Raw genomic sequence first — 20,357 nt, 5'->3', positions numbered from 1 at the left:
ATTTAAATAATAATATATTAAATATGTAAAAAATACATTTAAGTTAAATAAATGTGTTCAATTAAATGAAAGATTATCATAGCTCAATTGGCAAAAAGCATGTATGAAAAGAGAAGTATTGGTGTCGCGCCCAAAAATGCAATGCAGACAACGCGTGAGAGAGGAGGTTTCGACTTTCGAAGCGAAAACTAACAAAATAGGGGTCGCCACCAAAAATTTAATGAAAATCTTGAAAAATTATTTAAAGAAAATAAGGATGATATACAAAATCAGAAACAAATTCAGAAGTCGACTAAGTGTGGAGAAGGTGTTAAACACCCCATAACACCCGTTTGTGAAAATGGTTACTTGAAGTTAATTGTGCTAAATTAATATGATTTTAAAATTATTTTAATTATCCTTTTCTTATTCACATGTTTGATATAAAAAATGATGATAATAAAATGAGAAATATTTATTTATTTATAAGGGAGGACTTGACTCAGAATCAAACTCTGAGGCTTACGTACAATGCAATGAGGATCAAAGTTTACATAGTTCGAGATTAAAAGTTTGTTGATGAGAATGTTTTTTAAGAGAAATTAATTAAAAATAATTTACTATTTTGCAAATAAAATAATTTTATGAAATTTTGATATGTATGTTCTAAGTTGCAAAAAGTAATTTAATTTAATTATTTTCTTAATTTTTAAAATTTTAAAATAAGAAAAAGGAAAAGAGTTTAAAATTATTTTTTTTCTTTCATTATATTCTTTTTTGAAAGTTTAATTGCTACACTTGCGGAGTTTATTGGTTTACACAGTGATGCAATTATTCTAAATATTTATAAAAATTTTAAAATCTCACATGACAAATGAGTCCAATAACTTAATTTATTTTACTTATGTTTTTAAGTATTAATAATAATTTTTTTAAGCCTATACATATATGTTTTTAAATAATTTTAATTATCATACTGCAAAGCCTTATTAACTTATATGAAAATATGATTATCCTAAATATTTGTGAAAATTTAAAATCCTCACACAATAAATGATTAAATAATTTTTAAAGATAATATAATTTAATTTATTTCTTATGCGTGTATATATGCAAATAATTTATATTTCTTTAAAAAACTTAATCGTTATACCTACAAAATCTTATTGACTCATACGATAATACGATTATTTTAGAAGTCTATAGAGATTCAAAAATCTCACATGACCAAAAGATTTAACAATTAATATTCAAATACATTAATTTAAATAATTAATTAGTTACTTTTTTAAAAATGTTTATTATATCAATATGTTCACAATATCCATTTATTTAATAATCATGACAGCTACAAGAACTTATTATCCTACAGGATGAGGTTATTAAACTAAATATCTATGGAGATTCTTCAAATCTTACATGATACCATTTAAATATTTTTAATTAATTTAAATTATATTTGAGAAAAGATAAAAATAAAATTATTAATTTAAATAATAGGTCATTAGAACCTATGTTTAATATATATAAATTGGATCTTTATAATTGTGAAATCTTATTAATTTATATGACAGAGAATCATTTTAAATGCTTGTGGAGACTCTTAAAGTCTCTAATGGAAAAATCTAAAAAATGATAGTCATGTTTATCATTCAGGCACGAAAGGATACACATGTTTAAGGATAATTCATTTAAACATAAAATTCATGGAAGCAACAAATAGGGAGCAGACCATTTTTTTTTCCTTTTAAGTTGGCCATGTAAATCTTAAATATTTGGCTTGATGTTTCAAAGATATTCAAAAAGAAGAAAAATAAATAAACAAAGCAACAACATTCTTCCTTTAAAACAACAATCATATAAACCATGTGAGTAGCCATTGCAAAATTCCCTAACAGTACTAATTTCTTTTCTGCACAAACGATTAACACCAAATCGAAGTCTCATCCTTATCAATAAGATAACACCAACAAACTTGCTTAGTCCACACATTCTTTCATGCTAAAATGCATTTAAAATCCAACTTACAATTACAAAAAATCTCTCATAGCTTGAGATATAAATATGATGAGAATATGCTCAAAGCCAAATCAAACCAATTAGGACAGCAAATAGAACTTCAACTTAGAGTTTTTTAAAGAAATTCAGAATGCATAAAATATCACAAGTTTGGAAAAAGAGATGATTACAACAACTCGACCGATTGTTGTGAACAAAAACATTTAAGCTTAGCAAATTTCCATAATTAGTATGCAACCAATGTTTGATTCCCAAGTGTTCGGAAGCCTAACAATGATAAATGTAATATCCTCCTTCTCTAATCCATGACTAACTCAAAATCTCAATTAACTAAGAGATTGGATTAAGGTAAAAACAAGTTTACCAAGTTTATAAATCAATAGTAAAGTGGGATCCTAAGTTTTCAGAACTAAAACCATTTCCAAGGACTTTAAAATAGATAAAACAGAGTTTACAATTATATAGAAACATGAGATCATTTTAAGAATTAGTGCATTTGCTAAGAAATCAAAAAATAAGGAGATTCTATAAAATTTAGGATGTGCGCTATGGCTCGTAGAACATGTGTTGCGGCATGTTCACCTTTGTGCCATGCACCGTGGCTTGTGGTACCATACAGCACGACACATTACACATTCCATGACAATAAATTTTTTTATCAATTTAACAGCTTTTTAGGACAACTTTTGACGTGCTTCATTCTTCCGTCCAACGTTCGATTGATGAGAACTAGGTGTCTACGAAAAGCTCTTTCTGAGCTCTTACTAATGGCTTTTTTCATAACCAAATTATTACACATTCAAAATTTGGACACTTTTTTTAAAACTTACACTTTTTCAATAATTTCCATAAAACTAAGTGTCCAAATCATTCACCAAAAGCCAAGAGCTATTGATACCACTTAGACCACATGTAATACACTAGAACTAACATGTGTGATACATCACATCATATCCAACACTTATAATTCACAACTTTAATGCCCAACCCCTTAATTCAAAAACATAGAAGGGGGAGTTCAGATCACTTTTTTCATCAAAAAATTCATAAACATCACATAATATGCCCAACTCTTACTTGCATTAGTATTTTAGTCCTAACACAGATATCACAATTTATAAACTCACTTCCTAAGGTCCAAAATACACTTACAACTCACAAAACACATAATGCAAGTAAGAACCAAAATGGACTATTTTTAATTGGCAATTTCAATTATCATATACACATAAAGACTCAAAATAAAGAGGCCTACTAAATAGGATTGCAATCCTACGCCTCTGGTTGTTTTCCTCTATTCGATTCTCTTGAGCTATTTCCTGTAATCTTGCAGATAATGGGGTGAATATAACCACTTAGTAATGTTAATTGTTAACTTTCTATATGCAAATGCACCATTCACAAGCAACTCACACCAAATTCACAAATCCATAGTCCAGTTCTCATAACCAGAGAAGTTGATACCAAACTGTAAGGTCTTCTTTACTTAACCACACAATACTCTATTATCAAGGTAATCAAGAGATTATCCCTCGAATGTTACTAAAGTTGTCAAATTTTGTAAAAGAGAATTTCTCAAACTATTTATAACGGAATCTCAAAATTCAACATTTTAAATCTCAAACATTAGTTACTAAGTTCAAATCAAAGTATGAAAACTGTGCGAAGGCTTAGAAATCAAAAGGGACCTAAAACCATGAGTTTTAAAATTCAAAAATAGATTTTATGGAGAAAATGACATGCGCGCTGTAGCTTATGACATGTGTGCCATGGCTTGTCTTCTCTGTGCCATGTACCGCAGTCTATTGCACAAATTTGATAGCTCAGCTTTGTAACATCTTAAGTTTTAATTCCCTGATTAATTAAACCTAATTGGAGTAATTAAGTAAATTGAAGTGGTGTGTGGCCAAATAGGTCTAAAATCATGTTTGATGTTATTTCAGCCCTAGTTGTAGGTTTGGTATAGAGGCAAACCACCTGGGCATCAAAAAGAGAAGAAAAGGAAGAGTTGAAGTTGATGTGCTACACGTCGCAGCGCGTAAATCGTCCGCTGCAATACACAGCCATCTTTGAGTGAGGGAAGACTTATCTGTGCTATGCACTGCAACGCATTATGCTTCCATCGTGTCGTATGGCCATGTTCTGCACTTTATCAAACGCGAAATGAGACAAAAAAAGAAAGAAAAGAAAGGAGAGAAAGGAGAGGCATGCCAATGCTCTGTTAGGGTTTACTTGGGGACCACTTTGAGAGTATTTTAAAGGCTACAAACATTTAAGGTAAGTATCATACTCATTAATCTCTCATTTTCTTCCACATTTATGAGTTTATGGTTAGGGTTTGATAGTAAAACTGGGATTTCGGTCCATATAGGTTATGGGTCTGAATTTGTTAACTTAAATGGAGTTAATGGGGGTAGATTAGAATATTTAAACCTAGGTATGATGAGTTTTGGTGTCTTGAGTTGTTGGGCACTATAAATACTTAAAAATCTCATTTATTATGGGTGGTTGGAAGTTTGTGATGCCATTAATGAGAATTTAATGGCTCATTTATGCTATTGGGGGCTAAAGATAATTATTAAACTTAATGGTTAGGCTCTACCTCTTGTAAGGTGAAGGTTGGGAAATTTAGAAGTAGAGATTAAAGGTTTAAATGTTTGAGTTTGTTATGTTGATGGAATTCAACTTAGTTAATTGTAGTTTTGGCTCTTGGTCACTTATTGGAGTGGAAATTCAAACTTAGAAGCTAATTAATTGAGGGATAAACCTTTAACCTCTCAAAGGTTTGAGGTAATCAGGGAAAATTTTACTTTGGATAGTTGTATGTTAATTAATGGTTAATTGGTTGTTGACTGTGAGATTATGAATGTTACATGCATGGAATTGATGGTTAAAGCAAAAAAAATTGTATGTTAGTTTCATTGAGTATATGAAAAAGTTATTCTTGGCTTGAAAATGCTTATACTTTTAAAAGATGAATGTGATGATGTGTCGAGGTATTTGTATGTTAGTGATGAAATGTATTTGAGAAAATGATGAAGATGCACACTTGGGTACCATAAGGTCGTGAGCCCAATATGGTTGTTGAAATAGTAAGTAAATGAAAGTGAAAAAGTAAACTCAAGTGAGTAATGATTATAGCATGATCGGTGGTGGGAGTTCGCCTAGGGATTTAGAAGTAGAGAAAATCCGTATGGTAAGTAGGTCACCCTCCAGTACACAGGGGCTATAGACTTGTCTTACTATTTGTTAAGAGACTGTCCCATAGTTTTTTTGAGAGACTAGAACCTAGTTATCTCTACTAGTTCAATGAGAATAGCCTAGGGTATGGACACCCCAGGATTCGAGAATGGGAGAAGCCATGGTCCAAGAGTGAGTCCTGTGATCTTTGGCCAGGTCATACCTCACGATTGGTAAGCTTGGATAGTCCAGTTACACGGACGGAGCCCTAATCTGTGTCATAGCCCACAATTTCAGTTTGAGAAAATAAGGAGGATATAAGGCTAGTTGATCATTGTCTAAGTAAATATATGACGTGTCACACGTGCTAAGTAGTGGCAAGTTGCAAGAGTATGGGTCTTGTCACATATCTGAGAATATGGCGACAATGCACCTAATTATGTAAGTAAAGAAGCTATAGAGTGATAAATGATAAAATGTAATATATGGGGACATGTTTTATAAATTTGATCTTCTTGTGCATGGATTTGTTTATAATTAATATATAACTGCATAGGGTAGGTTTAACCTTGGTTACTAAGTGGCTAGATTCACTCTTCTTATTTAATACTTTTCAGGCTCTAGCTCTGATGTTGAGAGGAAGACTAAAGAGGCGAGAAATTAGCATATTCCTATTGTATGCCTTTAGTTTAGCTTTAATTGTGTAATAGTATATGACTTGCCAATTCTAAGATGCATATTACCTCACTTGTACTATTTTGGTGGTTGAAAATGTTAGAATTATATTTTGGGCCCTTAGCTTTTGTATATGTTGACATATATATGTTTTATAGGGCCAAAATACTAGTGCAAGTGTAGAAATGAAGATCTGAGCATGTTTTGAACGATTTGAGTTAAATGCAATGGCAAATTACCTCCCCTTTTGTTTTTAGTAAATTGAGGTAGAGGAGTAAATTTTAGTTATACTGATGTTTCGATGCTTGTGATGTGTTGTACTAGTAGTCCTAAGTCCATTGGACATGGTCCAGGTGTTAGGAAAAGCATTTGGTACTTGTTGAGGGTTTTGGACACCCATTTTGTGTAAAAATGTTAAAAAGTGGTTAAAATGTGTTTGAATGTCCAACTTCTTAGTGTATCTTATTTTGGAAGTAAAACCCATGCCATAAGTTAGTACAGGAAAAGAGCTTTCTGTAGATACCTAGATCACGTCATTCGGACGTCGGATGGAGAATTGGGGTGAGTCGAAAGTTTTCTCGATTTTACTGTCAACTGACAGCAGAACCGGTAGAATTTTGTGCTGCAGCACATGGAGCTTGAATCGCAGCGTGTGGCATAAAAAGCAACACGCCGTGGCGCAAAGTGCATCCGCTGCGGCACATTGCTCTGTATTTCAGTATATAATTTGTTTTCAATCGTTTTCGACTTCTTTCACTCCTCTAAGGTATTCCATGCTTTCAAAACTTATTTTTACTCTAATATGAAAGGTTTTGATCAATTTTTATCTCGTTTCTATTTAAAAAACTTAAGATCCTTTCCTTTTGGATTAAACCTTGGTAATCATTCTTTGAAGCTAATCCCTCGATTACCATGAGTTTTATTTATTAAGTGTGTTTAGCAGAGTAAGAATGTTTCAAGCTTTCGACGTGTCCTAAATCTCTGTTTGATATCTGGTTGACGTGGTTTTGGTGTCTACACAAAGTTTTCTTCTTGCTCTAGCTAATGGTACCGATTTCATAATCTAACTCTTACTCTATAAAAAGTTAGACACCAAAACCCATTTTTGACTACTTTTTTACAAAATTTTACAGATGGGTGTCCCAATTCAACCACACGTGCTAATAACTCACATCGACCATCCAACCATACTCAATAGACTCTTACGAACCCATGCAACGCACCACATACAATTAAAAACACTTATATCGCAAAATCACCACTCAACCCTAATTTTCACAAAACACAAAAGGGGAGGAAGTGTTGCACAAATTCATCAATTTCATTCTAATTCTTTCAAAATACATATATTTATACTTGCACAAGTATTTTTGTCATATCTACAGGTTTACAACCAAGACTCACTGAATCAGGGCACAAAATACATGAGTTGTACACAAAATAATGCAAGTAGTGCAAAAATATCATCAAATGTTCCTAGTTGGCAAACACATGAAACAACAAAAAGGAGGCATATAGAGGATTACTCCACAATCCTAGGCCTCCGTATATTTTCCCTAACTCAAATCCGATGAGTTAGGTCTTGAAAATATTGAGAATTAAAGGGTAAGTACAACTACTCAGTGACTAAATTTCACTTAATCTATACAGTTGCATATCAATTGTAAATATATAGATGTGAATAGGCAAATACACATATAATACATATGAAACACTTGGCCATGGTTTACAAAACTAACAACCATGTAAACGAGTTCACAAGACATAATAATCATGTTATTTTGTGAAGCACAACACAAGGTTACAATAATAACAACCATATTCCCTTAACATATGCTGGACCATAAAACTAACAACCATATGATCAAACTTATATGCATAGTCATATGCCAACTTTATACCCTCCTGTTACCTCCAACATAAAACTGGTAGCTATTATATGGCTACATCCTTCATGTACTAACCCAGCCTTTCACTTGTGAAGAGCTACTGGGCCAAGGTGAACTCACTTACTTATGTAATCTGGTTTCTCCCAATACTAACAACCATGGGGTGTCGTATCCCTAATTTAACCTCCTCATGAACTAACAGAGACTAGTTAGATTCGAGTCCCTCATAGAACAAGTGGGATAGTCCCGAATCAACCATGAGATGAGGGCTACCTCTCAATTCCAACGGTCAGTGCTAAGGCAAGTTCTCGATTCCAACAATTACTGCCAGTACTATATGGATTTAAACCAATCTACTCCTCTCCCTAGGCGAATTCTTGACAATAATCATGCTATGTGTATTTGTCACATATTATGCATTTTAAGGATTAGTTCATGACAATTAATCTCATATACTCATGTTCAATCACTCTACACATTCAACATATCACACATCACAATTGTTCACTTTTACAACATCATGCCATAAGTAAATTTATAAATCACAAGTGGGTGGTGTAATAAATGTTTTTCCTTTCTAAAATCATTTCACAACTAAACAAATTGCCGACATACATCAATTATTTAAATCATCAATCACATTTCACAATTAACATTCAACAATAAAAGTTAAGTTTTCCTCGGTTACCTCAAACCTTTAAGAGGTCAAAGGTTTGCCACTCATAATACCAACTTCCAAAGCTTCTACAAGCTTGAACAATGCCAAATGAAATGACACTATATCTAAAATCTAGAATATCATCATGATCCCATCTTTGAGGATTTATCAACATATATCTCCACACACTCTATTCCATCAACCCATAAATCATTATCCATTCATACTTAATGGGCTCTTTAGGTTCCATTAGTACACATTATTATTAATAACACTTCAAACTACCATTAATGAACATAAACCTCCCCTAACTACCACATTTATGTGGATTTTTAGGTATTAAATGATCTATTCAATAAACTCTTGATAAAATTATTAATGTAGGGTTTACTTATTGCAAACCACTCCTATTATACTCATTTTAACTAATGGGATCTGATCCATAATCCTATAGACCGAAAATGGACTCTCCAACTCAAATCCTACCATAAATCATCATAAATGAGGGAGAGAAAGAAAGAAAAAGGCATGATAGACTTACCTTGGGTGTTTGGGAGCTTCAATCTAGTCTCAATATGATCCCACAACATGCCCTAGTAGAGCAAAAGTAAAGCTCTTCGTTTACTTCTTCTTCTTCTCTTTTCATGCAAAACGTGAACTGATTTATTAAAAATTTTAGCCCTCTACGGCGACGCACGACACAGAGGAGCTTGTTGCATTCAAATCTGCCTCTATGCATCATGATGGACTGATCACGTGCTGCGGCATGTGGCACAGAGAGTAAATCTTCACTTTTTCTTCTTCTTTCCTTGCTCGGCTGGCTCGCCATCAATCCGGATCAACTTCTAGGGCTGAAATTACTACAATTACACCAATTAGACCCTTCTGGCCACACACCTTATTAACTCACTAATTACCCTTATTAGGTTAATAAACCAAGATTAAATTTTTCTTGGATGTTACACCTAATAGAGGATTTTTGTCCCTACTTTATATATCTTTGTTTTCTCCTTCTTCTATTGCATTAATTTGCGATCTTATTTTGCAGAAAAGTGTCCATACACTGCGACGAATGCATAATGCGCCATGGCGCATGGCATAGAGAGGGCTTCCCCAAGTGTGTCAGCATGCATGCACCGCAGCACCTAATCCACAAGCCGTGACACATGGCACATAACCTTGTCCTTTAGATTTTTTCTTCTTATTCCTGGGTAATTAATTCTCCTTTGGACCCACTTTTAGGAATGGAAATCACATCCAAACATGCTCGTTAGGCCTCTCGGCCACACACCTTACTAATACACTTAATTAATCTAATTAGGCTTAACTAATCCAGTTTAAAAGCGGATGTTACAATAAAGCTATACCTTTAATCACTAAAGGGCACAAGATCATGCAAGATTTTGTAGGCAACCAATTAATGACCCTATACTAACTCAAGCCAACCATATAAGAACTTAAAAAATAAGGAGAGAATTTTTTTTTTCAAGCCATGGCCTTTATCTAAAATTTTCAAACCAGGGAGGATAGTCTTATATTTACCAGCATATATTTTTTTTATTGGTGAAAGTGGCAAGCAAGGACAATATAAGGAGATTAAACTCCTTTCATACATAAGTGTGTTCACATATTCAGGGATGACCTGATCAAATAGGAATTAAAAAAAAATGCTTGCATAAGCACTTTTGGCAATGAGATCTACACAAATTATGCTTTCCCTATGAGTCACCAATATATTTTCAAACACCTTAATGGACATCTTTCATGATGCAAAGAGTACAATCATGAAATCAAAATTTGTTGTTAAAAAAGGGGGAAAAAGTACTTCAACAAAAGAGGTCACAGATTGCCAATCTATCTCTAATCATATAAAAGGCTTTAAACAAGCATAAATCACAAAGACAGAACCAACACTCTTTTAGTATAAGTACACATACAAAAAATAAAATCAAAGAGCACTCCATTCTAATAAGCACATATGAATATACAAAACCCATCACAGCACTAACAAAATCTACTAGCAGCATATATCATCTTTTACTAAGGCAAGAATCAATCTGAAAGTATAAAAGTAGAACATGAAATTGATTTTGATATAAATACATTAAATCAAACAAAAATTGACTTCCAACCTTTTAACAAAGATATTTATCTCAAATTAGTTCTTCTTCTTTTTCCTTCGTTCTCTCTGAAATCAGACCTTAATTTATCTTTTGTTGTTTCGGTTGCCCTCTACGGCCCTCCTAAATTTCTGTCATTCTTGAAACTCTGTTGCTTTCTCCAAACTCAGACTCCAGATTCGGCCTTCTCCTTTAGCACATAGCGTTGTCTTTCATTTGTAAAGCCGCCCTTCTTTACCACCAACCTTTCCATTTGTGCAGCAATCTTGCCCTGAATCCATAGACGTGAATACAAGGTATCCCTTTTATGGGGCTTGCATGAGAGATCAAAAGATCATAAACCTATTTGCTTGTTCCCCTCCTCCCTAACTGCTGCTTTCTACGATGATGACCTTGGACAGCATGGGGTTACTACACTTGCATCTCTTCTTTGCCTTTGTACGTGTACATCTCTTCTTTTGCTCTCTTGCTGCATCTGGTTGAAGGGTTTTAGGCTATGTTTAGTTGGAGGGGAGGGGAGGGGAGGGGAGGGGAGGGAATGGAGGGAGGGAAGGAGGAAGAGGGGAGGGGGAACCCTCCAATTTAATGGGGAGGTTTTGGAGGGGAGAGAAGGGAAAATTTTAACCCTCCCCTTTAATCCAACCAAACAAGCCCTTAAGGTTGAGTGAAACGCTAGAGTAATTAGCATTTCACTCTCCCTTTTATTTTTTTCTTAATTTTAATTATCATTTTTAGATTATTTTTTAGGTGAAGATATATATATATATATATATATAAATATATATATATATATATATATTAAGGGAAACAACTAAATCTATGAGAACTTGAAAATATCAAGAATTTGATCCTCATAATTTTTTGATCATTAAGATAATTTAGTGGAACGATTTTAAAAGATTTAAGAAATATTTTCTCCTCTATTTTTAAAATTGATTCTGAAAACCAATTAAATTTATCTTCTTTATTTTTTTTGTTTGAAAAATAATCCTTAAAAAGAATTAACTTTCGTTCTTTGTATTTATTTATTGTTTTGAAATATAATTCTTAGAAAGAATCAATATTTCTTTTTTTCTCTATTTCAACATTTTTTTAAAATTAACTCTTAAAAAAGAATTAAATTTCATTTTTATATTTTTATATTTTTTTGGTTGTTTTAATGAACAAAAGTAATAAAATCCTAGCCAACAAAAGATTATCTAGACTAAAATAAAATTAAACCCTATTAATTAAATTTTTTCTTTTTTATATTATTAAAATTTCATTTTTTTTGTAAAATTTATTATTATTAGTATATTTAAAAATTCCTGGATAAAATATATTATTCACATTTGCCCCTCTTTACTTGCTTTTTATGTAAGTATATGAAAAAAAGTGTAGTTTTTGAATTCTCACATAAGTAATAAGTAAAGATAGAACATGTATTTTGGTCGGCCATATAATACCTATGAAAAGACCTAATTGCTCATAACACGACTAGATATGATTAAGTGCGAAACTATTCGATAATAATCATAATGAAATGATTTTTTTAATTTTTTGTTTTTGTAGCAATGTGATAAGGTGATGTGATGCAAATGAAAATGATCAAATAAAATAGATATGATGTTGTAAACAATTGACAATAATCCAAACAAAGTATATGTTGACTAAGTGCTCCTCTTCATTTGATTTCTAAGTGAGAATTTCATGAAATAATATTCTTATCTTAGAATGAATGAAGAAAGAAACATGTATTTTATTTGGAGAGGCAAGACGCGTAAGTAACAACAACAAAAAAAAGGTTTATATTGAAGATGAAATTTTGTTTGGGAAATAAACAAAACAAAACCTCAATGAAAATGAATTGCTTATGCTTCAAAGGACTTGGGTGGATGCTCGCCTTTACAAGGCTTTAAAAGAATAATGATAGCCGGTACTAGGCTTTAAGGGTACCTGCCATTACAGGGCTTTAAAAGAATAGTGTCAGTTGATACTGGTCTTTAAGGTTGCCTGCTGTTACAGAGCCTTAAAAGAATAGTGCTTGCCGTTACAGGGTTTAAAAGAATAGTGCTTGCCGTTATAGGGCTTTGAGGGTGCTTGCTGTTATAGGTCTTTAAAAGAATAGCGCAAGCTGATACTAGGCTTTGAGGGTGCTAGCTATTACAGGGCTTTAATAGAATAGTGCTACCTTATACTGGGCTTTAAAAGAATAATTCCTGCTATTACAAGTCTTTAAAAGAATAATGCAAGCTAATATTGGGCTTTGAGGGTGTTAGCTGTTATGGGGTTTTAAAAGAATAGTACCAGCCAGTACTGGGCTTTAAAATAATAGTTCCTGCCATTACAAGGCTTTAAAAGGGGTGCCAGCTAATACTAGTCATTGAGGGTGCCTGCCGTTACAGGACTTTAAAAGAATAGTACCAGCCAGTACTGGGCTTTAAAAGAATAGTGCTTGCCGTTATAGGGCTTTAAAAGGGGTGCCAGCCGATACTAGTCTTTGAGGGTACCTAAGTGCCAACCGGTACTAGGCTTTGAACATGCTTGTTGTTACAGGGCTTTAAGAGGGGTGCCAGCTAGTGCTGGGCTTTAAGGGTGCTGCCGATACTGAGCTTTAAAAGAATAGTGCTTACCGTTACAGGGCTTTAAGAAGGGTGTCGACCAGTACTGGGCTTTGAGGGTACTTGCCATTACAGGGCTTTAAAATAATAGTGCCTACCATTATAGGGCTTTGATTGGGGTATGAGAATAGGTTTCAAAACCCAATGAAACTATAAGAACTGATAATTGTGTTTTTTTTTTAAAATTAAATACAATTTATAAACATAATGATGGCATTATTGGAGCTTTTACTTTCATTATCATTTGTAAGGTTTAAGCTCATGTGTAAGAGATTTCATTGAAGTAATAGGAGAATCGTGTTACAATAAATAAGTTGGTGTGGAACATGCACAAAGAGAGTTCATCCATAGAAAAAACCAAAACCATTAAGATAAATCTATATAGATTTTACAATGATAGAATATAAATATGAATGAATGTATACAATATTTGGAAATTATGGAATAGTGATGATGGATAATTAAATAATGATATGTACATTTATTTCCTCAAGAAATATAATTCAAATATTTATGAAATTATTTTTATTTATTAAACTCTGAAATTCATAGTTATTTAATTAACACAAGCTTGTATATTATTTATGAAATATTATTTTCGACAAGTATTAAATTGGCATTTGAAATGATTCATGTGAGTTGGGTATTGAAAATATAAATTGAATTTTTGAAGTGATTATTTTTCTTGCATGTTTGAAATATGATTTTTAAGAAGACTTTAAACAAAACATTGCTGTTAACGATAATTCCATTAACTCGTAGCATGTTGTGATTAAAACTAGCTAGTTTGCCTCGTGGGTTTTGATCTCATGTTTGTTATTCATGGGCTTTATACTTGCGTTTGATTTCATGGTCTTGAATCGCGTTTGGTTAGTATTACCCTCGTGAACTATGTGTCCATGTTTGTTTCATAGCTTTGGCTGCATTTACTTATTTACCCTCGTGAATTGTGTATTTACGTTTGTCTTCATGACATAAGCCATGTTTGGTTATTTACCCTTGTAAACTATATATTCACGTTTGTTACCTGTTTTGTTGAGTTCTCATAATTCTAAATTTTGATTAATTTGTATTTTTGAAATTTCAATAATTTTGGTTAGCAAGTGTTATTGCTTTAATTTACGTGAGAATAAATTGCTTTCTTCAAGCATGATAAAATAAATTGCTTTTAATTTACTCTTATTTTATGGTTACAATTATGATTTATAAACTTATAAGTTTATTGTGATGAATTATCATCTTTTCAATTAGTTTACACTATTATTTGGATTTATTATTTTAATTCTTTCAAACTTTATTTTGAGAATGCTCTTCACTAAAAAATTTATTTTGATCTTAGATTCGTTAATTGACACTAACCCAACCACTGACCTCCAAAGGAAAATATAGTTATATTAGGTGAAAATTTTGCTTGGTATTATTACCTTTTTATGTAAATATTTTAGGATTCATGCATTTTAAAATTTAAAAGAAAGATTAGCTACTCCACATGGATTGTTGTTAGGACTTTATTTTAATTTATATACTGTTGCTAGTTAGAAGGAGTTATGCTCCTGATTGATAATGTATTCTATGAAAATTTTGTTATAAAATTTTTGGAAGATCTCATTTATAGAAGAGGTTCTGTTGAAATTTTTTAAAAAAAGTTAAAACCTTGTTATGACAATTAATATTAAAAATGTTAGAATTTCTATATAATCTTATTAATTTTTTTGAAAACGAAATGAATTTTCATTTTAAAGCTTACGAGAATGCACAATGTAGTTCATACCTGTGCCGGTCAGTCTCTATTTTTGGGGCGTGACAGAAAGAGAGAGTAAAATAGCTAGTTAGCTGAGATGATTCTTAATTATGATTATGGATGTAATTATTAAATAAAGGTATAATTGAAAAAATAATTATACCAGTTCAATCTCAAGTTTTTTAAATCATAATCACCGATTTGAAAAATTGAATTGAATTATTTGAATGAAAAATATATCAATATTATATTTATACATACACTAGTCAAATTACTAAAAACCATATTATTTACATGTTTAAGGTATGTTTTCATCCTTGAACATTTATCAAAGAGCGTTAGACACCCTGCACTGGTAAGTGAAAAATTTTTCCTCCTAAATTATTTTTTCAAAGAGCAAAAATTCCTTTTATTAGTCATCCCTTAACATTGTTATTATTAGCTGACGTGACATGCACGTGAAACCCATATACAATGACAAGACTTTGATAATGTTTTTTTATGTTAATTTATTCCTAAACTCTTTTCAAGAGCATTGCACATTTTAAGATCTTGTTCAAATAAGATTTAATAAATATTAATAATTTAAATATTATTACTTATAAACATTCATCTAAAATTTATAAATTAATATTAACACTCAAGTTAGTTTTACAAAAAATTATTGATAACTAGTTTTAAGCTTGGGCCATGCATATGTTATGTTGATAAAAAATGACAAAGTTATCAAATAATTAACAAAAGGGATTTTTTGCTTGTCAGGTAAATAGTTCAACAAGAAAATTGCTCTATTAATCAACACACAGGATCCACAATGCTCCTAAAAGAAAAAAGTTCAGCTGTACAAATAAACCTTAATCTTTATTTATAAGTCATAAATCATGAAATTCATTCTTCAAACTATTAAATTCAAAGATATACATGAAGTTTTCCAACAAGTCTCGATATATAGATATATATATATATATATTTTGGTTTTGTTGTGATATTCGGATAGGGCTGTAGGGCTGATGTGGTAAATAATGGATGTTGTGGTAGCGGGTACATCGAAACATCGTTTTTGTGTAATGAAAAATCACCTGTGTCTGAAGTACCTGCCAATCTTATGGTGAACTAAATTTCTCTTTGTACTCCTGTTATCAAGCTTAGACTTGCCTTAATATTTAAAAAAAAAAAAAAATCACCTGTGTGAACCTAATCCTTCAAAGTATGTGTTCTGGGATTCTTGACATCCCCACTGATAACCTATCACTACGTCTTCTCGGCCCAACCTTGTAGGAGTGGTTTGGTTGTATTTTAATGGAAAAAATATTAAAAGAAGCCCTATGTACTCCCTGCTGCGGAAATAAGGCATTTCATTTTTTATTATTCTCTTGTAATTTTATGTTGGAAAAATAACAGAAGAGCCCAAATAAACACTTTAATTACTAATAAGCCCACTTTTTGTAGGTCAACTTGTGGTATCACGTCATCTGGTAACATTTTGCCACAGATTGGATTCATTACTGATTAAATTCTTTATTTGGGACTGATCTATTATTTTTCCCCTTTATATTTCATTAGTCTCAACAGTTTGTGCTCACACTTTTATTAAGAATTTTTTTGCCACATCAGAGATTCCATTGGCAAACTCTTTCTAAACTGATCTGGGATTTTAGAACATAAAGCAGAAGTATGGTAAACTAGAAGAGAGAAAAACAAAGTGAGCAAAATGACGGCTGCATAGAGAAGAGGATCTACCACTATATAAAAACTGCTTGCGTTAATAACATTAAAAGATATATGATGCTTGTTATATTTCCATAACTATCACTTAAAAGGGATGTGTCAAATCAGGTTGACATATGGTAGAGACTCTCATCACTTAATCAATTCAATTGATTAGAATTCGAATTTCAATCCTTATATTTGTAAAAACCTAATTAGAAGAGATCTTACTCTTTGCCCACGGTACCCAAAGCAAATTAGCTCTACTATCAACAACTTTCTTGTGCCTTAAAAAAAAAAAAAGTGATTGTATTTATTATCTGCTTTTCAGATATAAAGAATATTTTTCATCCGCAAAATTACTTGTTTCATTCCATTTTTCATTCCATTTTATACTTTCTCAACCTTCAAAGGTTTCCGATTTATCCTGCAGCTAGTCTTTGTCAAAGTATATGAAAAGCAAAGCTTCCCCTCTCTCATTTTGGATTCAGTCCTGATATTTGCCAAGGTTTTACGATATTTCTGACGATGTCAACAGAGAAACTAAAGTTACTTAGCATTTTGAGCAGCTTGAAAGTTGGAACATCCAAAATCCAAAGATAACAAATGAAAAGTCACTGATCAGCCTAAACCCAGGATTTATAATGTTATATTACCATATAGAAGGGATAAAAAGTAATAAGTTTATCAATGATGATTTATCTAAGGTTGGATGAAGTTCTCATTATAACTTCAACCGCTGTCTTGTCCTGTTGTTCAGGTGTAACAGAAGGGTACAGCTATAAGCAGATTTCATGACAGAGACTTCGGAATTCTGGGTTTGCACAATACAGCTCATTGGAATATGACTCCATAATAATGCCAGATGGTAAAGCCCAAAATCAAGAAATATACCAAAGGAAGAAATTGATGCTCTTCTTAGAGATAAGGAAAAAATATTATTAGTTTGGCAAAAGAGGATCCTAACTCTACTTCATAGTTTAAGGGTCAAAATTCATACCTTTTTTTATGAAAGCAGGCCAGCCACTTCATCAAGATTCTGTGGCATCAACTGAATTCCTGAATGTGATGGAATTGTCAATGGAGTTGTCATCTTTATAATCCCGGACACAAACATTTTTAACTAGGATTCTACTCACTTTGGAGATTGTGAATCAAGCTGCATTGTTACTGGTCCGTCATTAACCAAACTGACCTTCTCACCATGACAAGAGCGGATAGTTAACATATGTAGCCATTAGACATTAACACCCAACACATGCATCATCACGAAGAAATTGAACGGACACAAGCTTACCTTCATCATTGCTCCAAAAACTCCATCTGCAAGAATATGAAGCATATTGAAGTCAGAACATGACACAGCATTAAGTTCCAACAGATTTACAAGATGCATTCAAGGAGGGACACATACACATCACCAAGGCTCCTTAAAGACAATTCAATCTAAATAGAGAGAAGAAGGTTTCCAATGAATTAATGTATATCAAATTATACGACACAACAACAGAATTGACCACTCGTCATGATAATGCATACTCACTGTTTGTTTCTTTATAATTAGACAAGTGGCAAGATGAATTATGGGTTTCCGTCTGTGGTTAATACCAGAAGTAAAAGACAACGGAAATAGCACCAAATTTTTACTAACAATAGCTTATTTGGTTGAGACCATGTAAAAAATAGGTTGCCATTCCTTTTATACTTTTTACACGCCACGAAAGAAGGTATTGACAAGGAAAGATGAATGAATTAAAATTAGATGTTAGGGAACATTGTGGTCATTAATCTATAAATTAAATAATGAATGAACAATCATTAATATTTGGGAATACTATGGTATCTTAACAAAACAGAATTATCCGGGTTTGCACTAAGTTGGCAACTTGGCATACAAGAATGGTTACTACAATCAAGATTCAAAATTCAAAGCATTCATAAGAATTCTGTTGTCCACCCAAATCCCTCTCTTCTCCTATCCTGTGTCAGGCAGTTTCTTTCATTTTTCTTACTGCTAATTGACTAGATTGCGCTAAAATCCTCTGTAGTGAATGGCAAGAAGGGAAAGTGAAATAATTCTGCATCAGTTTCCTAAGCAATGAGACTGCTAACTATGTACTGGGAGTCATGGTGGCTAAACTAGGCTATGCAATGCTAATCTTCACGGCTAGCAGAATTCTGTTAATGCAATGAGATACTTTCAGTACTCCACACATGGCAAATTTGCACCATTTGCTGATTTACACATCTCCCCCAGATCACCACTCAAGTTGTTTAGGCCAATTTTTCCGTTGGGTTATACAATATATATATATATATATATAAGCTAAAGGTCTGTTGAACCTTAAGGAAGGTACTCATTACCAAACCATGAATGATCAATACTCAAAGTGCAACATTTACATTACTTATGAACTTGTCGTTTGTTAATCATGACAAAGGTAAACGCTAGATTTCTATTTCTTAACCATGAATAAATTATAAATTATATATAAAGAAATAAACAAACAAACAAAATTAATGCCTCTCTGTAATCTTTATCATTTGTCAGAGACAGATGCCTTCGGCTGATAGGTGAAATACATTTGAAACTTACCTTTTATTGCATCAGTGTTATAGGCATTCCTGAATCTAGCAACCAAAGATGCATAAAAGGGCTTCGCTTTTTGAGGTGGCATTGCAACGTGAAAATCTGGCTTGTTTCCCTCCGGGAATCCATACAAGGTAAATTGACTCACTGTCACAAAACCAATATTACTTAAGTAGAATAACAACCAAAGTCCTTCCCACTTCCCACTTCATTAATAATTAACAAAAATCGAACTAACAAACTTAATTCCAGTACCTAATAGAACTTGATAATTCCTCTGCATTACCTGCAAATTAAGAGAAGCCCAATTACACAAACGGTCAAAGCAACCTCCGCAACTGATATCTAACATTTGACAACGAAATAAATCACACTTTGGTCCCATCCTTTGCCTGTACTTTCATTGGGGAACAATCTCATGTTCAAGACTTTACGACATCTGAAAGCAGAGCAGACCAAAAAACAAAAAAAGTGACCACCGAAACCAGAAATTATAAATTCCACTTGAAAATTAAACATAGGGGTAGAGAAGTACATGTAGTCGGCATCGGCGTCGGAATTGGAATCGTGGAGGCGAACAAGGACGAGAAGGCCCGGTCCAATCTCAGACACAATGCGGCCTTCGACCTGGAAGAGTGCTAAGACGCGCCGGTAATACAGGATAAGAGAATAAGAGAGAGAAAAAAAGATGAAGAGGTTTGACATGTGAGGTTGAAAAGAACTAACCTGGACGCTTGCGGAGGCGACGCGCTGAACGACGGCTCTCATGGCTGTGATTGGCTTCGCTTTCTTCTTGTTGACTGTGGCAGAGAAGCATTAACTTCTGTAACTGGTGCGTGAATCTGAAGGTGCGATGGCTGCCAGGGGTGAAAATAGGTCGGTTCGAGTTAAGATTTGGTTAAATAGGTTTGAATTTATATAATAAGTTTGAGGTTTGAATTTAACCTAAAGTTTATATTTTTTTTTTTCACCACTTAAAATTAAACTTATTTAAAACTTGATTTAATTTAAAAATTTACTTATAAATTTAAATTTTATTTTTAAATGTCACAAATATATTTTAGAATTATTAATGTAACTATATAACATCATTTATCAATTACATTATATAAAACTAAAAGGATTTATCAATTATAATATAATATAATAATAAAATGATAATATTAAAATTAATATATAAGTCCAATTTAATTAAAAAT

At 32.5% G+C, this 20,357-nt stretch overlaps 1 protein-coding gene across 5 annotated transcripts; it reads right to left on the bottom strand.

Moving 5' to 3' along the window:
• Window positions 1–5,870: 5,870 nt before the first annotated feature.
• Window positions 5,871–20,027, bottom strand: LOC129284939 (uncharacterized). Of its 5 annotated transcripts, none has more exons than XM_054920461.1 (9): window positions 19,885–20,027; window positions 19,694–19,796; window positions 19,531–19,597; window positions 19,414–19,444; window positions 19,165–19,305; window positions 17,866–17,891; window positions 17,708–17,763; window positions 17,569–17,627; window positions 5,871–7,435 (listed from the first exon to the last, which is right to left on the bottom strand). In XM_054920461.1, the coding sequence occupies exons 1-8, from the start codon at window positions 19,973–19,975 to the stop codon at window positions 17,600–17,602; spliced, it is 543 nt and encodes a 180-aa protein (XP_054776436.1). In that variant the 5' UTR covers window positions 19,976–20,027; the 3' UTR covers window positions 5,871–7,435; window positions 17,569–17,599. The 5 variants fall into 5 exon arrangements, with proteins under 5 accessions (XP_054776436.1, XP_054776437.1, XP_054776435.1 ...); XM_054920462.1 differs by lacking the exon at window positions 5,871–7,435 and adding an exon at window positions 9,233–9,251; XM_054920460.1 differs by lacking the exon at window positions 5,871–7,435 and adding an exon at window positions 17,190–17,382.
• Between the last annotated feature and the right edge of the window lie 330 nt (window positions 20,028–20,357).

Source organism: Prosopis cineraria, unplaced genomic scaffold (assembly GCF_029017545.1).
Source record: "Prosopis cineraria cultivar Desert tree isolate PC_DT_omini unplaced genomic scaffold, ASM2901754v1 PC11, whole genome shotgun sequence".
NCBI classification, from domain to species: domain Eukaryota; kingdom Viridiplantae; phylum Streptophyta; class Magnoliopsida; order Fabales; family Fabaceae; genus Prosopis; species Prosopis cineraria.
The sequence above is the reverse complement of the archived record's forward strand: the minus strand, read 5'-3'. Positions and strand labels throughout refer to the sequence as shown.